Source organism: Seriola lalandi, unplaced genomic scaffold (genome assembly GCF_002814215.2).
Source record: "Seriola lalandi dorsalis isolate HSWRI2012SDOR001 ecotype SW California unplaced genomic scaffold, Sedor1 jcf7180002053973, whole genome shotgun sequence".
In the NCBI taxonomy this organism is placed as follows: domain Eukaryota; kingdom Metazoa; phylum Chordata; class Actinopteri; order Carangiformes; family Carangidae; genus Seriola; species Seriola lalandi.
Window position 1 is genome coordinate 229,873 of NW_019524526.1, and position 21,264 is coordinate 251,136.

A 21,264-nucleotide genomic window follows, 5' to 3' on the forward strand; every position below is an offset into this window, starting at 1 on the left:
TGCAACATGATAGCCTCTATTGAATAAAAACTGACAATCACCCACGACCTCCGTTTTGCTACAGCACTGTAAATCTAATTCTAAAACATTTAGCCTTTAATTGCATAACTACACTGCAAGTGTCTGGTGTCTATTTTTCTTGACTTTCCATATGAATGTGTGTACAAGGCATACATTTTAATTTTTTAAAAAAAATTTTTAAACAGACATTTTTCTCCTGATTCTCAACCTTGCACTTCAGTGTTAAGTTGTCCTTTCATTCCTTGAGTAGGTGTGCCTGTTTGATTAACTTTAGACCAATTTAGCCCTCTGCTGGTGTATATGCATAGCTGCATCTTAAGTTGTTTTTGAGACAAGCTATGGGAGCAAAATACTGTTGTACATAAACCCCCAGGGCCTTGTGTGACAAATCTAGCATGACTGTTGATAACATATGGCATTTTATCTTTCTGAATTATCAGGATAAGACATGTACCACTCATTGTCACAAATTCAACCCATCTCTTTCACAAAACCTGGACTTTTTCAGGCACATTGCCTTGCTAACTTTGTGTATTCAGGTTGCAGGTGGGCAGACATGTTGGCCCGTCTGGTTATTTGGGTTAATGCTGGCTATTCATACTGTGGATTAGTGTTGGCAAAACAGGGCTGTGTCACCTGTCCCTAATCACACAATAAAGTAAGCACCCGACAAGACTTTCTTCCTTTCTTCTTCACTTCTTACACTTTTATTTTGCATATTCTCTTTGGAAATTAAAAGTAGTAAGTCTGAATTCTCTATTCTTTTTACAATTTAGCAGTAATTTCATATTTGTAGATTAAATTGTACCAATGTAATTGAATTAATTATTTGGTACATTTTAAATTGCTATATTTAGTGTTAATATAAACACAATCACATAGGTTTAGTTTGTTTTGGATTGATGATGGATGCTTTTTCCCTCTTTTCCTCCAATCGCCGTTAACATCATACAAAGTGAACTTGATGATATAAATTTGTATCTTTTTACATTTACAAAAGGAAAAAGAAACACATGTTGTTATTTGATATAGTAAGATGACTTTGGGGAACAGTTAGCTTCCACATGTGCATGTACATTTCGGTTGAATTCTCCTACACTCCCATTCATAAATGTCCTAAAAGCGCAAAGGTACCAGTAAAAAGAAATACCATACCGTTGAGAGACTCATCCCGAAACCTAACAATTATCAAACAATAAGATAACGTCAAAACACAGTCTCAGTAAAAGGTTAATTATTTATTATTTCTGTTATTATAATGATCTGTATTATAGCAGCAGATCAAGGTTTGGCACTTGACTTTCTAACATTATTTGTGAGGATCAACTATTACATTGGTACACACAAAACATTCACAACCAATGTTTTTTCTTCCTTATCCTGTTAAGGCTATTATACAGCATGGTCTCTCATAATCCACTCTTTTCTTGAGATATGACAACAGTCAAAAATGAAAACAATGATTATTAGTAAATATATTATAGATTATCTGTGCAAATACCTCAATTTGGGGTTTAAGACATGGATCTAACACATTACATATCTGCTAATTCAAGAAAACATTGCATAATTAAAAAAGGAGGTGAAAAACATCGTTCAAAAATTTGTTTAAAAGAACAATTTGAGACATCACCTATTATGATTATCAGTAAAGTTACATTTTCTCTAAAATAAAACAAAGTAAAATAAACTGGGTTAATGAAACTCTTCTACATACTAATTGCATAACATGGGAATTAACAATACATATCTCAGCACTTATAATGCATCCAATCTGAATATATATGGTTGCTTACTTTTACTTAAAGTGCATGATAGAGCACACAATTGCAATATAAGCACACTGCATGCATTCATATCCTCACATTATAATGATTTCAGAAAAGTCACTGCAATAAAATGCTCTGTGAATCTGACATCCTTGTTATGAAATCATTATATATATATATATATATATATATATACATATATATATATATATACATATATACATATATACATATACATATATACATATATATATATATACATATACATATATACATATATATATATATATATATATATATATATATATATATATATATACACACACACATATATATATGCTTTTGCATTATGTGCTACTTCTGGCCTAACGCATTATGTTTTTGATAATATATGTTATCTAGGTATAATGTATGTTGATGTGCTTATAATGCCTCGTGAGCAACACACTACACTTTAAGTACATGTGACAAGGGCTGGCTTACTATCATAGCCAAAACAAGTAGAGGCATGGTCATGCATGCATCACTAGTTTTGTGTATTTTCTACTCATTTTAACCAAGATTAAATGTTTTATATTAAGAAATAATTTTCACCATTGTAACTATGATTCCAGTACACTTATGCTATCTTTGTTGGCTAATGTCCTTTTTTCTTTTGAAGGGCAGATGATGTCTACAGAGGCCATAGTACCGACACATGGCAGTGATTCTAGTGTGTTTGTGAACAGAATGTACATACAACAAATCCTGCTGACCCCTCTCATGAAAACATAGTTTCTGTAAGGTAAAGTAATTCTGTAAGGCAGAGACATGTGACAGTCTTTGATGTGAAAATCCTACATGGAGCTGGCGGACCGCCCAGATTTGAAAACTGATTTGTACCAGCACGATGTGAATGTTCACGGAAACACTGCTTTCAGTGTTAAGACTTTTGTAAAAGCTTAGCTTCCACAACAATGGCAGGATTCTCAATGTCGGCTTTGCTCTGAACCATCCTCAGCTCCAGTTGTGCAGGACTGGGCCTTTTCCCGGGGCCAGCCATCTCTGAAAGAAAGAAGAGTGGGACTCTCTGGCTTACTGGTCAACCTAGCATTCAAAGGATAAGTCTGCCCTCATTGAATGCTAAGATACTTAATCATCTTGTGGATTCTTACATGCAGTTAGAAGAAAAAACAGTTATGACATTGCTCATTTGCTTCCTTCAAAATGTAATTTACTTGTACCAAATCTGAGATCGCAAACAGTGTAGTCTATCATAATCAACTCAGATGTGTGTCTTGACCATCATTTCTTTCATATAATACTGGTGGCCACTACATAATGTACACTAGTAACCGGCATATTACTACTGGTTGTGTTAATAATGATAATGAAATAAAGCTAGAGAAATTTACCATGGGCATAAGAAATGGTCCTCTTAATGACGTGGTGCATCACTGACACAGTCTTTTCACAGGCAGCCTGTCATAAACAAAAGGGAGACTAGGTTACATTGAGCTGGCATTTATTCATTACAGTGTAGCAAGACTGATTTGACTCCTTCAGCTTTTTGATTGAAAAGAAAAATGTGTAGCTGACCTTCAGGTCCTTGGGGTGATGGTGAGTCCAGGCTAGCAACATGGCAGCAAACAGGTCTCCGGTCCCCACAAATACTGCATCAACTTTGGGGATGTCCATGCAGATTTTCTGATTGGTGTTGGTCCCATCTGGTTTCACTACAGTGATGGCAGGGCAGGGACAATAGATATCAATGCAGTGAGTGATATGTTTATGTACATTTCTATTAATTACAATACCATAGTTTTTTCCTGTTAACCCAAAGACTGGCATCCAGTATGCACACAAATGTTCTCCCCCAAGAAATTAAAAGTCCAAATCCATTTGCTATAAATCCCAAATGTCTTTACTTTACCTATTTTTTGACTCCCAAGGGCCACCAGGAACTGGTCCCCATGTTTCGAGGGTAGGTCTGTACTAGTGAGGACCACGGTCTCTGGACCCATTCTATGAAGCAAGTCCATCACCTGGAGAATACACAGGGACCCATTTCCTCAAGATTTGTACTCCCTGGTGTCACACACTATATACAAATACAGCAGAACTGGAAATGATGATACTCACTTCAACAGCATCATCCTCTGTGTTAATTTTCCTCCCAGTCAATAACCTGTGGAAAAACACACAGTATTTGCAGATGTACCAGTGACAGCTATCTAATAATGCCAGATTAGCACATACCTTAATTCCCTTCCACAGACTAAACCTCTATTACGTTGATTATTCTTTACTTTCTTTAATGGTGATGATTACAGGTTCACTCACTCTGCTTCAAACTGGTTGGGGGTGAGGATGTCGGCCAAAGGCACTACTTTGTCCTTGTAGACTGGCAGCAGGTTCTCTGGGACGTACTGGAACAGGCAGCAAATACAGCATTTTTTAAATCTCATTACTAGGAACAGCTATTCATGTACATTTAAGTGCTCTGAACGTTTTTTGAATGGTATGCATCACAAAAACAAAAATAACCCAGTGTTATTAAGCCTTAATAATTGTATGGTGTGGAAGCAGAACAAGGGGAATTCACTGTAGAATGTTTACCATTGCACCTTGGTCTCCCATAACAGGATCACAAACTGTCGAGAAGAAAACTCAAATTAACTAGATCAATTAAATCAAAAAGGTACATTTAGTAAAATAACATTCATATCCTTTTAAAATGAAATACCCAATCTTACACTCACCATATACCAGGCTGGGATTGGCTTTCTTTAGCTCCTGAATAATATCAACCACCATCTCCAGGAAGGACATGTCCCTGCTGTATCCTTGGGGAAGAATGTGTAACAATAATAAAATCACCGCAGTAAAACATAACGTCTCTCTAACTGACCTTACGATACATTACTGCACTTAATGCATTTCTTAGAACATATTACAATGTCATCACTGTTGTCATGAAACAAAATCCAGTAAGTTGCACTGGTAAAGTGATGCTTTTAATTCCCGTCTATTCAGGCTGCTGTCGGAGGAGTTTAGTATCTCCTCTAATACAGTGCAAAACCAAGTGGTCATAAAATGTCACTGCTCATGATTGATGTCATCACATTTGAGCATCCTCATCCTCCACATTTCTTTATTCTAGTCTACAAGGTCTCACTCCTTTGACTCACCTGTGAGGATGTAGTCATAGTGGTTCACCTTATTGAGCTTGATGCCCTCATATAGCACGTTCAGCTCCTCTGCGGTCAATACTTGTCCCTTCCAGTGGCTGTAGCCTAGGATTTAAGAGACACATTAGGCCACAGGACATTTTGAAGTTCTTAATGCTGCTTTCATTAACGACACAAATAAAGACACAAAAAGCTGAAAATGTGAAAAAATGTCAACCAAAAAGTTCTGCTGTCACATTCTGATGTGATGGTGACAAATGTAGATTTAAAGTTTCAGAAGAGTTAAAAACATTTTTTAACTTGGAACACAAAAATCAAGATGTTCACAGACTTTGAGGATAACACAAACCTTTTGTACTAGTTAAAGCAATAATCACACTGCTACATAGTACTAGCCCAGCTGTGTTTAAATCTATTAAGAAGACATTCCCCTCCTTGCTCTATCTTTCCATCCCCCCTCTCCCTCTGTGGAGGTCCTTCTCCTCTGTGTGGTGTCCAGGGCCAAACGGGGCCTCCACACTGACTGAATGGGATGCTTGTATACTGGCTGCCAGCTTCCCCCTTCTTTGTCCCCTTTTCACCATTAACCTAGAATGAAACCTCAAAAGCTGTTCCTACTGCTAGAGAAACTGAGATCACCCGAGGCCAGAACTAACCCTGAGCCAGTGAGAATACCTCATGCAGTGAGACTTAACAGCAAGCTCACAGCAAAGTAGAGGCACGTACTGTGGTTAATGGGGGAAGTATATATTAATGCCTCCACTGAAACATTTCTGAATATTAAATATTGTTGACACATACTGAAGTAGGATCGCAGTTTACACATTTGTGTAATTTTGTCCAAACGCTTAAAACTGGACCGTTTACTTGAAGAGCGGATGCTTATGTTGATTCAAATGTTTTCTGTGCAAATGTCTCCTGCCCCTGTGGTGAAAACACATTCTTCACATACTTTGGTACATGAACCCTGATAATAATCCCATCATCTCTGCTGGTTGAACCAACAAGTTTCAACTTAAGAAATCAAGTTCCATGTTCTTTCTTTCTATAACACAGTATATCTGTGGAATGACGATAGAATTGCTGAATTAATACATTTAAAAAGGAGAACTAACAGGCCTGGCTTTCACCAAACTCTACATGTGATCAAAGGATTTTGCATCATTAACAGAAACTACTTTTCGCCCACTCTAATGTCACAATTTTCTTCTGAAACCTCTTTGCATGTTCATACTTGGTGATGAACGAGTGACTAATACAAGATGTTTTGACAATCAAGACTGGTTTTCCAAGCCCAGACCACCATACTAATACAATTCAGTATATGATAATATCCTTAGTGCAGTGTTGTGTAATGCTGTATATTAAATATCTAAATTGTAATGTTTTTACTGCATTTACATATTAAATCTCCTTCAAGGCTGTTTAATGGTCTTACATTAAACTTTTCAATTATCTAAATATCATACCTTTAAATAATTAAAATGTTTTAAATCAGTGTGAAATCCAGTTATGCGTTTGTTTTGAACTTTGCATTAGCTGTCCTTAAATTGTTAGAACTAAACAAAATACGCAGGTAAATGATTTAAAACATATGTAATAAACACAGGAATACAGATATAGAAGAATACAGAATATAGAATATAGTATCTATAATACACGACATACTTCAGTGGATGTCCTCAGTTTAAGTTTGGACTTAACTGTCCAAGTTGTTCCTAGAAAACATTAAACACAGAACCTGATTCCCCTTCTCTAAACCAGACTGATGACCATAGTGACAGTATTTGCATGCTTTAGTCAGATAAAGCATGCAAAGCTCATCGTTTTTAAACTAACAAGACAAAGTACAAAGACAGTGATTAACTCTACACATCACACCTTTGCCCCTGCACCTAAGCCACCTCATTAAAAGGTACACAAAGTCTTCCTGTAAACAGACAGTTTTGTTTGCATTCACTGTTTCCCACTCAAGCAAGTTGTGTGTCTCCTTAAAGCCTATCGTTGTGTATCTATTAAAAATAATTGTCTAAGCAGCTTTTCAGAATGTTTACAAAGCTGCATTGGTTGTACGGGCTAATAGTATTTTTCTTTTTCTTTTTTACTTATTGATGCTTTCCTGTCCAACAGCCGCAAATTTTTGGTACTGCGTTTAAGTGACACAGCGGTTGTCTAACTATTTATTTGGTAGATCTGACCAGACTTTCAGGAGTGGTGGAAATCTACTTTGTGAAACTAAATAAAAAAAGACTAAATTTTTTCCTCATACAGGGAAGTTTAAAATCATTCAGCCAACCTGTGTGATTGGAGAACTGGACAGAGTTGATAGAGTCCACTTCAAAGCCCAGCACCTGAGAAAAGAGCAACGAAGCAGCTGTTAAATCACAGCAGTGACGTCAGCACAAGACCGAGTCCAAATGAGTTTCTGATTTTCATTGTACAGTGGGAACATCATGGTGAATTACTGAGACAGCTGTTTCATCCTGTGTCAGTTTCGGTTCTTTTTAATCTTACACTTGCCAAGCACTTTATAAGGAACACCATACTAATAATGGGTAGGGCCTCCCTTTGCTTTCAAACCAGCCTCAGTTCTTTGTGGAATGGTTTTGAAACAATGTAGGAAACTTTGCTTTGAGATTGGTCTATGCTGACATGACTATTAATTTGCCTGTTGCACATTCATGCTGCCAATCCCATGTTCTACCACATCCCAAAGGTGTTCTGGGGGAGACCGCTGAACTCACCGTCATGTTCATGAAACCAGTCTGAGACGACTTTTGCTTTGTCATTATCATTCTGGAAGTAGCTACTAGAAGATGATAAACTTTGGCCATAAAAGGATACACATAGTGTGCAACAATACTCAGATAGACTGTGGCATTCAAAGCATGATTGATTAGTATTACGGAGCCCAAAGTGTGCAAAGAAAACATTCCCCACACCATTACATTACCACAACCAGCCTGGACTGTTGACACCAAGCAGGTTGGGTCCATGGAACATGCTGCTCATGGCAAATTCTGACCCCATCTTCTGAATCCTGAGTCATCAGACCAGACTTTGTTTTTTCAGACTTCAACAGCCCAGTTTCAGTGAGCCTATTTCCCTGCAGCCTCATATTTCTGTTCTTGGCAGACAGGAGTGGAAATTGACGTGATCTTTTGCTGTTGTATCTCAGCCACTTCAAGGTTCAATGTGTTGTTCATTCTGAGATGCTTTTCTGTTTATTACAGTTATTATTACAGTGGTTATCTGAGCAACAGTTGCCTTTCTATCACCTTCAACCACTCCAACCATGTTTCTGTCTGCAGAAATTATGATCACTGGATGTTTTATGTTTTTCTCACTATTCTGAGAGAAGACTGCTGTGTGTGAAAATCCCAGGAGACCACAACTCTGGCACCTGCAATCATGCCACAGTCAAAGCCACTGAGGTCACTGAGTCCATTCTGACGTGTAATGTGAACATTAACCGAAACTCCTGACCTGTATCTGTATGATTTATGAACTGCACTGCTGTCCCGTGGCTGTCTGCTTGTATAATTCCATGAATAAGCAGGTGTACAGGTGTTCCTGATAAAGTGCTTAGTGAGTGCATAATAGTTTCTGAATGCTTTCTCCTGCACAGTTATAAAACCTGTAGGATAAGAACCATACAACAGATTCAGCTTTCATTGTTGTCTCTGCATGGACATGCCACGCAAATCCATCACACAAAGTAATAATGACATATAACTTGAATGCAAATACATACACACAAGATGTTCACAGTTATGGATTTACAAACTCATGCAAATTCTAAGTTGCAAAAATTTGATTAATATGGAAATGAAAAGAAACTAATTGCTGTTTCAAGTGGCAAATTAGATGCAAAAATCTTGAAGACTCCATTGGGCTTTTGAAAATTGCCAGCTATAACTGAAACTACACGACTGGAAACCTTTACATACTCTACACTTTCCTCTGATAAATTAAAGTCAGCACAACAAGCAACGACACTTCATCAAAACCTACAACCTTTAAAACAGGTTTTCACTGTTTGCAACCTGTAGATAAAAACTAAAAATTAGAAAGCGGCCTATGATTTTTCAGGAGGATAGGAAAGGTTGCTCGATATTACATTATAATAAATTAAAGAATCCTCTCGCAAATGAGGAAGTCGAACTTATTCTCCATGTTGTTTTCTTTACCAGCTCTTTATTCTGCTTTTCTCTTTGCTGATACGCAGCCACTATACTCAGCCACCTGAAGGTAATATCCAGTTCTTACCTGCAGCGGGAATGTTGCCGACTTGTTCCCAACGTATCCCCTGACAACATGACTCTGAATGGACAACACACGACACTCCATTACCGCAGCTGCACTAACGGAGTTTAAAAACACCAGACACAGAGAGGAGACGTGATAAATCCTAACTACAGCATGAAAACGTGCACAGGATATGACACGCTGAAACTTATCATGTGACGAACAACTCCAACATTGAAGGGCAGAAGCGGTGCTGCTGCTGGTGACATTTACAGTTTTCCTCAGGCAGCTATAAGGACACCTAAACGGGTGCATTCACAGGTTCACCATAAACGTGGGAAACGCCAATATCCTACAAGACTATATGAATGACTTAATTAAATAATACATTTTTAAATGAATTAGCTTAATTTCAACTTATTTTAAAGAAAATAATTGTCTTGTTAAGTTGAATGTACTTTCTGTCCTCAAGAATATGGAAAGTGCGGCTCATACATGGGATGCATGTAGGCTACAAAACAGTGATTAAATGATGATTAAATTATTTTATATGTGCTATGCCAATTATTAACTGTATCAAGACACCACAAATAAATATTTACCTTATCCAGAATACCGCACATACATTTTCAGACAATATCCTACTTCAAAGACTCAAAAAATAACAAAATCAAACACAAATTTTTTTACAGATTTGTTACAACAAAATTCATAAATCAACAACAAAATAAACAGCTAAGATTAGAAAGCACAAATAGAACATGCACCTCTGCCATGGCTGCACACTGCTCTAAATTTGTTAGTTTGACAGCAACAACAACAACAACAACAACAACAACAGTAGCCTAGTAGTGGACACGTACAAGAACATGGCAATGATTTGAAATGAAATGTTGTTTTCCAGTCCGTCTAATAAGATTCAGCCACATTTGACTTTTTCATGTGTTACTGTTTTACAAGAGTGATTCACATTAGATGTAAATATAATCTGTTTGACATTGACCAGTTTATTATCAAAGTTAAAACACATCTCCTCAAACTGATTTAAATTGTGTATTCATTAATGCATGTAAACAAATGTAAATCACTGTAGACATGGCTTATTTGCTCATCAATGACCCCTGACCATTGATCATATTCAGATTGCTGAATAACCCCCAAAAAATTCTGATCCAAATTTATATTATTTATATTTAATAAGTTAGAAAAATTAACAAACAAATAAACAAACAAACAAAACTGTTGGCTGAAAAAGTATAACAGAGTGTAAAGCACAAGCACAGTGTACTGAGAGAGGGCACTTTTTCTCTTTATATGTTTTCATTACAGTATATAGAGAGAAGTGATGACATGAAGTGAAGAAACAAGTTTCATCACTTAAATTAGACTTATATAATGAGATAAGCTTATTTTCCTTTCAGAAGGATATGTGCATTTTACAGGGTCTTTGTCTAATAACTGCAAAAAAAGCTTATGCACCATGTGTTGCTGTGACTCCGTGCATTGTATACAAAGAGAGTACCTCACCAGCTTGTAGTACTTGCATGATCTCATAAGACAATATTGACTCATCTCTCCGTATCTTGTTTAAACAGCCAATCACAAACACTTCAAATCATTAATCTGACTGAAATGGGAAGACTGTGTTAAAACATGACAACTCTGAAAATATTCCAATCTGGAGACCTGTGAATGCATAATGATGAGCTCTCTTATTCTGCTGTCGGTGCTGCTCAGTCTGTGTGGGTCAGGGGCTCAGAGGGAGGATGGTGGTCTCAGTGATCTGCATGAGACTGACACTTTCTGTGAAACCGAATTTACTATTAACATTTGCATCTCCCTTGTTCTACACCTGTATAACGTTTATATCTATTTTTATTTCATTTACCAATTATGTGTAGATATTTACATATAAACTATTTATGTATACTCTTTCAGAGATTCATTCAGGATAAACAAAGTTCTATCTTATCTAAACATACAAATAGGCTACGCATACATGGGAAAATAAAATGAAAATAAGAAAAATACTGAATGTAGAACAAAGCAGGTGCACATTAACAGTAGAAAGTTATGAGGAATGAAAAAGATGCACAAAAAGATGCTATACTGTATTAGAATATTACTGCGACATGACTTACATGTGCATCAGGGTTACCATGTTACGAATGTTACATATTACAAGCCCACAAATATACAATGAGAATGGAAAAATGGCAGGAACTGTATTAAGGGGTACATCATAATGAAAGTGATAAAAACATTAGGAATAGAGGTTAACAGCAGAGTATTGAGTTTAAGTGTTTTGATAACAGTGCATCGTAATAATTATCAGTTTCCTGTGTCAGTGCCCAACAGTTAGAGAGGAGTTATTATATAGGGTGAGGCCAATGGGTGAAAACTGCTGTGGTACTGGTGATTTTTAATGAAGGTCCTCTGTGTTCATCCACAAAGGTATAACGTGCATACCTTTCCCCAGAGGTGGTGAAAGTACTTACTTCCTTTTGTAGTAGTTATCCATTTAAAGCCATGCATTTCAAATGTGACTTAAATAAAAGTATGTAAATATTGAGAAATGTACTTTACATATCAAAAGTGTCAGTGCTCAATGAAGAAAAAAAAACTGTATTGTCTATTCATTTTGCATTAAATGGAAATTTGTCTTGGACTATCTGGCAACAGTAGAAACAGAGATACATAAAATACATAAATAAATGTATCTAGAATATCGTAATTTTTAAAGTCACGAGGAACTAAAGTTAAATAAATGCAGTGGAATAATAAGCAATATTTCCCTCTGAACTGCAGCTCAGTGCAAGTAGCCTAATACAATGGTATGAAATGAAAATCTCAAGTGGCCTAAAGTACAAATATCTAAGAATTGTAGGTGAATGAAGGCATGTTACTAACAAATTTAATAACTTATATAATTTGTCATTTTCTATTTTCTTTTTTTTAGAAAAAAGAAAAAGCAGCACAGAAAAAATGACATTGTCTGTCACAAATTAGTAAATATGATAGCTTAAATAAACAGTCTATCACAGGCAGAGGGACACAGAGGGCTTTGGTTGCGTTCCCGTCCACATTTCCCCTGCTTAAGTCTTGTTGAATATCCCTCCGCTCTGCGCAGCATGTATTCATCCACACAGCACTGAGCTAGACCCTCCTCTTACGTCTGGCCGGGGAGGAGCCAGGTAACCGCAATACTGACACGTAAGAATCCAGCGTAGATATTGAGGAAGAAGCTGCATCTTTTCCTTAAGTGGAGCGTGGATACGGCTGCTTCGCGTCTGACTTGATGTATAGTTGACCTATCCCGGACCAGAGGCCTCTTCGGACTCTTAAAGCGACGCGGGACTGTGGGGGAAAAGAGCCGTCGCACAAGATGAGATTTTCAGCGTTTATTTCTGTCCTGCGGTCGGTTGGCCCGGTGGTAATCGGTATTTCTTTAGGGTTCACGTTGAGTTTATTGAGTGTAAACTGGTCGGAAGAAGCGTGTTATCTAGACGGTAAACAGAGTGAGGATGTGACTTTGGGTCAGGATGGACAGCTCAAAGGAGCCCGAAAGCCTAACTCCATTTCGACTCTCAACGATGTGGAGTCCGAGGAGGATTTTGAACCAAGAATAGTCCCATATAAACAAGTCCCACAGAGTGCTCCGAAGAAAGTTTTCAGGTAAGCTTCACATGCCTGTTCGCTTAAACGGATGAACACTTTCTGTAAGTGGGCAGACAGTATATGACTTCTGTTTGTTTTGAATACAGGTCACATCATAATACATTACAGCACAACAGGCCGCAGTGTCATAATGACTGATAAATCAGTCACTGTGTTTGTCCACATAATATCAGGTGTGCAGGTGTCACTGGTTGTCAGGTGGCTGGGAGATTTAACAGTAGCAACATAAAGCTAATAAAACAAAAGAAAACTAAATGGCAGGCATAACTAAGTGTAATGCAGAAGGCTTTTTCCTCTCCATGATCTTATTGGCCAAGATCAAATTACCGCATAAAGTCAACTGCCCCACTTTCTCTGCTGGTTTCTACCTGCTAACAGGCCCTGCCATATAGCCTAGAATAACTACATATTTTGTGCCATGTCTCCACACTGAAGGATATGTGCTTTAACATTTTCTTCGTAAACAGGCAAACATTTCCAAGATTTCCTGGATAGAGCCCTTGTGCGAATGTTATCCCACACACCCCAAATGGTTGCATTTCATTACATTTCTGAGAAAGAGTCTTTTCCCTGTAGAAAAGTTCTCCTGAGTTCAGATGTGCAAGAGTTAAAGCCCCCAGGTTTCATAGGCAACCTGTGCCATGCAGCAGTTTGTACATTAAGAGGTAGGACTGAAACTAAGTATATTTTCATTATCGATTAATCTGACAATTGCTTTCTTGATTAATTGATTGGTTTGTTCATGGAATGTCCAGAGTCCAAACCGGTGTGTTCAATTTAGTTTGGTTCAACCAACAATAAAAACCATTTCATTTCCTATCATGTATGGAAAGAAAAGCAACACATTCACACACATACAGTTTTGCTTGAAAAGAAAGAATTTAGATTATCTATCAGAATAGATGAGGATTAATTTTCTTTCAATCTGTTAATAGTTGCAGCTCGAACAAGAGGCATAATTGATTTCATGTACAGCATAACAGAGAAATAAAAGATAGGTTTGGTCGTGGTGCAAGTAATGAATCACAGTGCAAGTTCTTGCATGTTTACCTTTCCAAAGAGTTTTGAGTTTTTTTAGTCTGTGGGGATATTTAAAAACGTCAATCATTTCCATTAAATTTGGTGGACAAAACCACAAATTTAGTCAAATTTATGCCTTTTATAAACTTTTCAGTCATTATTATTTCCATTGATTTTAGAATCTGATAATAAGCTAAACCTGAAAGTTACAGAAACAAAATGGTCAAAGTTGTGTCTTTTGGTGTGACAGTAAATTGGAACATTGTTCAGTGTTGGTGAAAGTTTGTCTTGTACAGTTTTTATTCAAAGCACAAATATTCAGTAGCTGTTTGATGTCTTTTTCAGGGCTAGATACATAAGCACAGAGTTGGGGATGCGAGAGCGTCTGTTTGTTGGGGTCCTGACATCCAAAAACACAATTAACACCATGGGCGTAGCTGTCAATCGCACCATTAGCCATCACCTGGACTCCGTAATCTTCTTCACCGGCATGCGCAACCGCAAAGTCCCTCACGGCATGTTTGTGGTCTCTCATGGAGACGAGAGACTGATATGGAACATGTTTCAGACCATCAGATACATTTTAGACCACTACATCAATGAATACGACTGGTTTTACTTTGTCCAAGATGACACCTACACAGAAGCTGACAGGATCAAAGCCCTGGTGAATCACCTGAGTATGGATCGAGAACTTTACATGGGCAGTCCTGAGGAGTTCATAGGTGGGGAGATGGAAGGGAAGTATTGCTACGGAGGGTTCGGGTACGTTGTGTCACGTACCTTGCTCCTGCGACTCCAGCCCTTCTTGGAAAACTGTAGGAACGACATCCTCAGTGCCAGGCCTGATGAGTGGCTCGGGAGATGCATCATTGATTACACAAACACAAACTGTGTCAGCGAGTATGAGGTAGGCCGAGTATTTTCTTCACCTTACATACATCTCTTTTCATTAATACAGTTTTCTTTCAATTCATAAGGCTGTTTCTCAATCGTTCATGATGAAAAGAAAGGAACATAGTTAAAATGAATGTGGAGCTACAAAGAAAAAACATTCTAAGACTGTCATTCAGAACAGCTGTGTGACAGGTTACAGCAGGGGTTCTCCTTCTTGACAGAAAAACAAAACTGTCATGGCAGACATCATGCTTTGCCTCTGGGACAGCACTTAAAATTGACAGACAGCCATATAAAAGTGTAATTACCATGCTAGCACAGAGGTGGTATTTATATTACAGAGTAGATTGCTAATACCCTTTAGCCTTTCATTTTTTTCCATGGCTCCAGCAGCAGCGTGGAATAGGTAAATAGGCAAGCAGAGCACATCTGAGTTCAGCCTTGCCTGGGTTCAATGGTGTGAAAGTCCCCTGTGGGTCAACATGCCGTGCTCCTGTAATGTCATTAGCATTTAAGGTCAAACAAGCTCTGTGTAGCCTTGATCTGTGGAGCCTTGTCCCAGTGCCCTTTGAGGCGATTGTTTGCTGCATCAATTTGCTTCCTCCGTGTGACAGTTTGTAGTCTTTGTAAAGACATGAAAATACATTGTTACAGAAAACTATCACAAAATGTGGCTTTGCCATTCATACACCATACACTCAGGTGTAGATATTGTTGTTGGCTTATTTCGTACATGTCTTTTGCTGCCATTTTCTCCTCCTTGGCCATGACCCAGAGTAGGAAACCATCTTGTTTCACAGATGAGAGTGACTTGCATGGTTAACTAAAGTTCCCTGAGCCAGAAGAGCTCCAGCAGAGCCCCTCAGATAAGGGAGAAAAGCAGGGGAAAGTTAAAAGCCCTGGAATGGGTGAAGAAATCAGCTTGAGTACAGAGCCAGACATCAATTTTTCTGTTCAGAGAGAACATTGATGACAATTAGGTACGGACAATGCTTCACTAAGAGTACCATGACAAGCCGTAAGCTGTTGGCAAACATTTGCAAAAGTGGCCTCACTGCTCAGTTAAGCGGTGTCTCCAGTCTTTGTTCTTTTAATAGCTTGATCAGATTGGATTCACTTTTTTTTAATCACTCAAGCTCCTTAGGTGGTTACTCTGTTTTCAGTTTAAATGACTGTGTCTTTAAGAGGGATTCTGGTGCCAGTATCATTTGTGTCATTAGGTTTCACGTTTAAACTGTTGCTTTTTAACCTGAGGCCGAAGTGATCATAGTCTATAGATATATAAAGTGGTGAAATTAATTAGATAAAGCATCTCTTATACCTCATATTACTAGAACAAATTTAGTTCCTGAAAATGAGCAAAACTCTTGACAGTAAAAATTTGTAGTTGTGTAACAATAGTACTACTTACAAAATGAATCCCAGTCTTTACTTCACTATGCAATTATGGTTGAAACCAGTCTGTTTGCAGTGGAAATGAGCCCAAGATGCAGTCTGGATAGCATGTAATGTCTGTTTGAATGGAGTACAGCAGCATAACAACTAAGCTTGGAATAACATTAAGCATGTAAAGATCTCTCTGTTTCCTCCCAGGGGCTTCAGTACCATCATTATGAGTTGGGAAAAAACTCTGATCCAAGTAAGGAGCAGAGTGAACATTTTAAGAATGCTCTGACCGTCCATCCAGTGTCTGACCCTGAGCAGATGTATCGGCTGCACAGATACTTCACTGAGATTGAACTCCAGAAGATTTACGATGAGATTGCTAAGCTGCAGGTAAGCTGATCTTCAAGTGTCACAATTCACCCGGGGTTCAGTCAAAAATAAAACCTGGCCTCTTTTTGCTCCTGGCCTCCACTATTGTGGGTCCAGAATGTAACAATTTTAGTGTTGCATTAGTTTTGTCAATGGCAGAGTGGTAACTGTATAGGTCTGAACACTTCTTGTGTTTCTACAGGCAGAAATAAAGAATGTGAGTGTGGTTGCTTTTGAAGGCAACCGAAGTGCCCAGTGGCCAGTTGGGATCAATCCACCTTTTGAGCCCAAAACTCGATTTGAAGTTCTGAAGTGGGAATACTTTACAGAGGAAGAGATATATTCATGCATTGACGGCTCTCCCAAGTGTGAGCTGCACGGCATTGATCGAATGGATGTGGCTGATGTCATTGACACCGCCGTAGGAGAGCTGAACAAGAAGTACAAGCCCGTCTTACACCTGAAGAAACAGCAGCTGATTAATGGCTACAGGCGCTTTGACCCCATCAGGGGCATGGAGTACACCTTGGATCTTCAGCTGGAGGTGGTTAATCAGAAAGGTCACAGCCGTTCCATCACCAAGAGGGTTCATCTGGTGCGACCTTTGAGCCAAATAGAGATAATTCCCATGCCCTATGTCACAGAAGCTACAAGGGTTCACATTATTATACCTCTTACTCTGCAGGACCGGAACTTTGTTGACCATTTCCTCGAAGTCTTTGCCTCAAATGCCTTTGAGACCAGCGAAAATGCTATCCTAACATTCTTGTTTATTTATGACCCAGTGGAAGCACAGCAGGTTAACCAGAATGATATATTTGCCAGTGTGAAGACTCAGATTAATGCTTATGAACGCAAATACCCCACAGTGAAAATCCCATGGATAAGTGTCAAGACAGAAACACCATCCCAGATAAAGTTCATGGACATCATCTCAAAGAAACACCCAGTCGACACGCTGTTCTTCTTGGCTAGCGTCAACACAAATATAAATTCTGAATTTCTGAACCGCTGCCGCATGAATTCCATAAACAACTGGCAGGTGTTCTTCCCCATCCATTTCCAGGACTACAACCCCAATGTGGCCTATCACAACCAGCCACATCCAGCCACAATTGATCTGGTCAAGGATGCAGGCCATTTTGACCGCAGGTCATTTGAAGAGTCATGTTTTTACAACTCGGACTACATGGCAACGCGCACGCGAATGGTGGCGGACGTCCAAGAGAATGAGGAGATTCTAGAGACAATGGACATCTACGACATGTTCGTAAAATATTCCGGTCTGCATGTATTCAGAGCAGTAGAGCCAGCATTGCACCAGCAGTATCGCTACCAAGCCTGCAACCCACGACTCAGTGAGGACATCTATCATAGATGTGTTCAGAGCAACTTGGAAGGTCTTGGTTCTCGTTCCCAGCTCGCCATGCTGCTGTTTGAGCAAGAACAAGGAAACAGCACTTGAAAATGCTGTTGAAATGTCTGTTCCTGCACTTGTTTAAATGGATGTTAAAAGCTGTGTGTGCGTTGTAACAAGTTAGAATATGGGGTAGACAGGAGAAATACATGTAGTACCACCCATAAGTTAACCCTTACCTTTGCCCTAAACTCAACCCTTTGGAGACGTGGTTACGTTGTACGTGAACCTGTCTGACATGATCCATCTTTCAGTGTTCACTAAGAGTTATTTGGTTTGTTAGAGGTTTGAGCTAGTTTGGAAAAACGAGTGCAGTACATTCCTCATGAAACCTTTTTTTTATTTTTATTTTTATTTTTTTATAAATGTTTACAATACTTGTCCAAACAGATGAGTACCTATAACCAAATGCTTTTTCTAATCTTGACGATTTTAAAAGTTGCTTTAAACAATTTTTGACCACTAGAGAGCAGAAACCCAAAGCAGCAGAGCCCAGAGGTACTGTTGGCTTTTCCAGTTCTTGTGGTTAAGGTGTCCACCAAACCTACGGGGGCTACATAGGCAATCCATCTGTGTCGTCTTCCTCTCCACATGTCTAGTGAAATTCCAATATTTTGTGGGATTTTATCCTTGGTTTGTGTCAACAACCCCTGGACAACATACCTTACTCTCTACAATTTGGCATATAATAGGCTTGGTTGAACCAGTGTGCTGAGTAGAGCTGCTAATGGTTTTGTATGCGGGTGGGGGATTGAACCAAGTGAACTAATACAGCGAGTTCAAAATGGCAAAAAGCTTTAGTGGGTTGTTTCTTGTCAGTGGGATCAGAAGTACTAGCAGCAAGTTTTCACATTTATAGAATGTTGTTTGATTTCATTTCAATATCAAAGATATTTTTAAATGGAGCTTCGATGTATAGCGCTAATAGATAAACATTAGTGCAGTATACTGCATCAGAGTTTGTTTGCCCTTTCATATAATGGTATTGAAACATTGAGCTTTTGATATTTACTGATTTGAGTATTTTCAGAAGCACATCTTTATGTGCCTTGACACTGACTTTTCATACGCTGGCTGTTCTGAAATTATCTTCAGGTGTTGCACATTTGATGTTTTTCACTAGGAACTTGGTTTTATTATAACACGAATAATAGCTTTGCATAGGTGGGAGATATTCTCTTTCACTGTGCATAAAGTTACATAGCTATAAGAATAGCTATATAAGAAATTTCTATATAAGAAAGGGGTTGTTGGTTTACTCACTTAACATTTTTAATAGGAGACTTGGAAATGGTCCCAATCATCCACCAGTTGTATATGTGCCTCAAAGCAGGGAAGGGGTTCCTGGAAAATATCTACTGTTTGTCCTCAGAGGTTATCCTTGTCGACCAGCAGTGTTAATTTGAGTTTAATTTTTCTGTTTGAAACTTTTCGATGTCGCAAAATTTCTCTTACACGTATAGGCAGAGGAAAATTCTGAATAATGGGGAAAAAATTGCCTTGGTAAATGTTTAAAGCAATTGCCCAGGTGTTTTATTTTTTCAAGTGTCCTCGTTGAAGAAAGTGGTACTTTAAAATGTAATTTAATAAGTTTAGAAATGACTGAAATTACGAATGTATGAAATATTTTTCTATGTCAACAAGTGTAGACAGTTTTTAGACTCTAGAAATGTTTAACTGTTCCAAAGTGTTTTTGACTGTATTATAAAGAAATTGTGTAGGTGTCATTGGCCTCCATTTACTGAGCTGGCTGCTTTCTCCCAGTTGCAGTACAGTCAAGTGGGAGGCCTTTTCCACATTACTGAGTAGTGGTGGAGCTAACGGTACTTCGCACCAAACAGTTATTAGCAGTTTATAATGTGCAATATCACAGATAACACAACTGGACAGATGTCTGATGGAGGACAGGACTTTTAATGTCAAAGACATTTGCTGCAAATAATGTATATCACAATACTATTCATGACATTACATAAATTAAGACTCATCCTTTCTGTTTAATGCTGAGTAAATACACTGTAATGTCTTTTGACAAGACCTTTAATGTATTCTGCTGACACCAGATACTTTTTGTCGTCAAATTTACTTTGAAATGCATAAAGATTAAGGCGAGTACTTTTATTTAACATTAATTGGATAGTATACATTGGAAACACTACATCCACAGTGGTGATCCTACACAGTGTTTACTGTATTTACTGCTGTGTGAACACAGACCAGTTGGTCAGTTGTTCCTCACGTTTTGCATTCATTTTATAACGCATCTCTTTCTTGACGAGAGCAGTCTTTCACTGTGACATGAATGTTCACCTTGATTCTTTGTTGAGAATGATGCTAGTGATGTGCGGAATTGGAAATCGAATCTTGCAAAAACCACTGTGAAAGATGGATGGCTGAGATTACAATATAAAGTTGTGGTGATCTGCATCGTCTTTGCCTTCTATAGACATGACAAGCCTAGAATTAAGGGAGTGTGGCAGATTAATCACCCGGTGTTGTTAACACAGCCACCATCTCTGAGCAAAGTCTCCAAGTATTTTGTCCATAACTTATTTATCTGTCATTTCTTTATGAATTATGCAGATTTGAAATACTTCTGCACTAACAGAGGCTTTCATGACATTCTCTGTACATGTATAAATATTTTATAGACACTATTTTTAAGCCTTTTTTAGCTTTATTGACACAATTGATATTTTATTGTTTTGGTGACACAATCAAACATATGCTGTATCTTACTTGGTATTTTGTGTTTTAAAAATCATGTAATTTGACCATGAAGACGATTTAAAATGTATGTATTTCCTTTTTAGTTTGAATCAATTAAATCGTTTCAATACATAGGCTCCACTTTTTAATTTCCATTTATGTTTAGACCCATTGGTTTACATTATTTTACACATATGGGTACTATTATAACCAAAGCAATACATTTTAATTCATGCTCAGTATATTTAATTTTGTGCTGTAATTCCCAATGAACTGTGAATTATTGTAATTTTTAAATAAAGAATATTTGAATATAGAAATGCCTGTTTTTTATCCTTAATCTTTTTAAGGAGGAGGAGAAAAGAGTAGCTTTTGTGCTGCAGCTACAAAATCCAGTTTGTCCTTTAGGTGTCAGCAGAAGAGCATGTTTACCGTCTGCAGCACAGGTCCTAGACCAGCGCTGGCTGCTGGTTGCTGAGGTGAGCAGCGTTGCTAAACATTTAGAAATCACATTATGATTCCAAACGATATGGTTATCACGTTCATGCTCTCAGCATGTGCTCAGAAGGGCTGCAGTTAA

The 21,264-nt window shown here is 38.1% G+C and overlaps 2 protein-coding genes across 2 annotated transcripts; one reads left to right on the top strand and one right to left on the bottom strand.

The window, feature by feature from the left end:
- Nucleotides 1–1,238: 1,238 nt before the first annotated feature.
- Nucleotides 1,239–9,462, bottom strand: LOC111652383 (pyridoxal kinase-like). The gene is made up of 11 exons (XM_023402633.2): nucleotides 9,230–9,462; nucleotides 7,257–7,311; nucleotides 4,961–5,065; nucleotides 4,532–4,615; nucleotides 4,389–4,423; nucleotides 4,113–4,198; nucleotides 3,912–3,957; nucleotides 3,703–3,814; nucleotides 3,369–3,505; nucleotides 3,185–3,251; nucleotides 1,239–2,834 (listed from the first exon to the last, which is right to left on the bottom strand). Exons 1-11 carry the CDS (start codon nucleotides 9,308–9,310, stop codon nucleotides 2,713–2,715), a joined length of 930 nt encoding a protein of 309 aa, XP_023258401.1. The 5' UTR covers nucleotides 9,311–9,462; the 3' UTR covers nucleotides 1,239–2,712.
- A 2,910-nt stretch (nucleotides 9,463–12,372) lies between these two features.
- On the top strand, nucleotides 12,373–21,004 carry LOC111652396 (chondroitin polymerizing factor, non-catalytic subunit-like). The gene is made up of 4 exons (XM_023402648.2): nucleotides 12,373–12,883; nucleotides 14,252–14,816; nucleotides 16,397–16,579; nucleotides 16,761–21,004. Exons 1-4 carry the CDS (start codon nucleotides 12,594–12,596, stop codon nucleotides 18,021–18,023), a joined length of 2,301 nt encoding a protein of 766 aa, XP_023258416.1. The 5' UTR covers nucleotides 12,373–12,593; the 3' UTR covers nucleotides 18,024–21,004.
- Nucleotides 21,005–21,264: the final 260 nt, after the last annotated feature.

What these genes read in the sequence shown, in the direction of transcription:
- LOC111652396 (XM_023402648.2), top strand. Translation starts at nt 12,594, where the DNA reads ATGAGATTTTCAGCGTTTATTTCTGTCCTGCGGTCGGTTGGCCCGGTG. An exon ending in ACTGTGTCAGCGAGTATGAG is followed by an intron (nt 14,817 to 16,396) that starts GTAGGCCGAGTA and finishes GTTTCCTCCCAG; the next exon opens with GGGCTTCAGTACCATCATTA. An exon ending in ATGAGATTGCTAAGCTGCAG is followed by an intron (nt 16,580 to 16,760) that starts GTAAGCTGATCT and finishes GTGTTTCTACAG; the next exon opens with GCAGAAATAAAGAATGTGAG.
- LOC111652383 (XM_023402633.2), bottom strand. Translation starts at nt 9,310, where the DNA reads ATGGAGTGTCGTGTGTTGTCCATTCAGAGTCATGTTGTCAGGGGATAC. An exon ending in CGGCAACATTCCCGCTGCAG is followed by an intron (nt 7,312 to 9,229) that starts GTAAGAACTGGA and finishes CTCTTTTCTCAG; the next exon opens with GTGCTGGGCTTTGAAGTGGA. An exon ending in TGGGAGACCAAGGTGCAATG is followed by an intron (nt 4,199 to 4,388) that starts GTAAACATTCTA and finishes TGCCTGTTCCAG; the next exon opens with TACGTCCCAGAGAACCTGCT.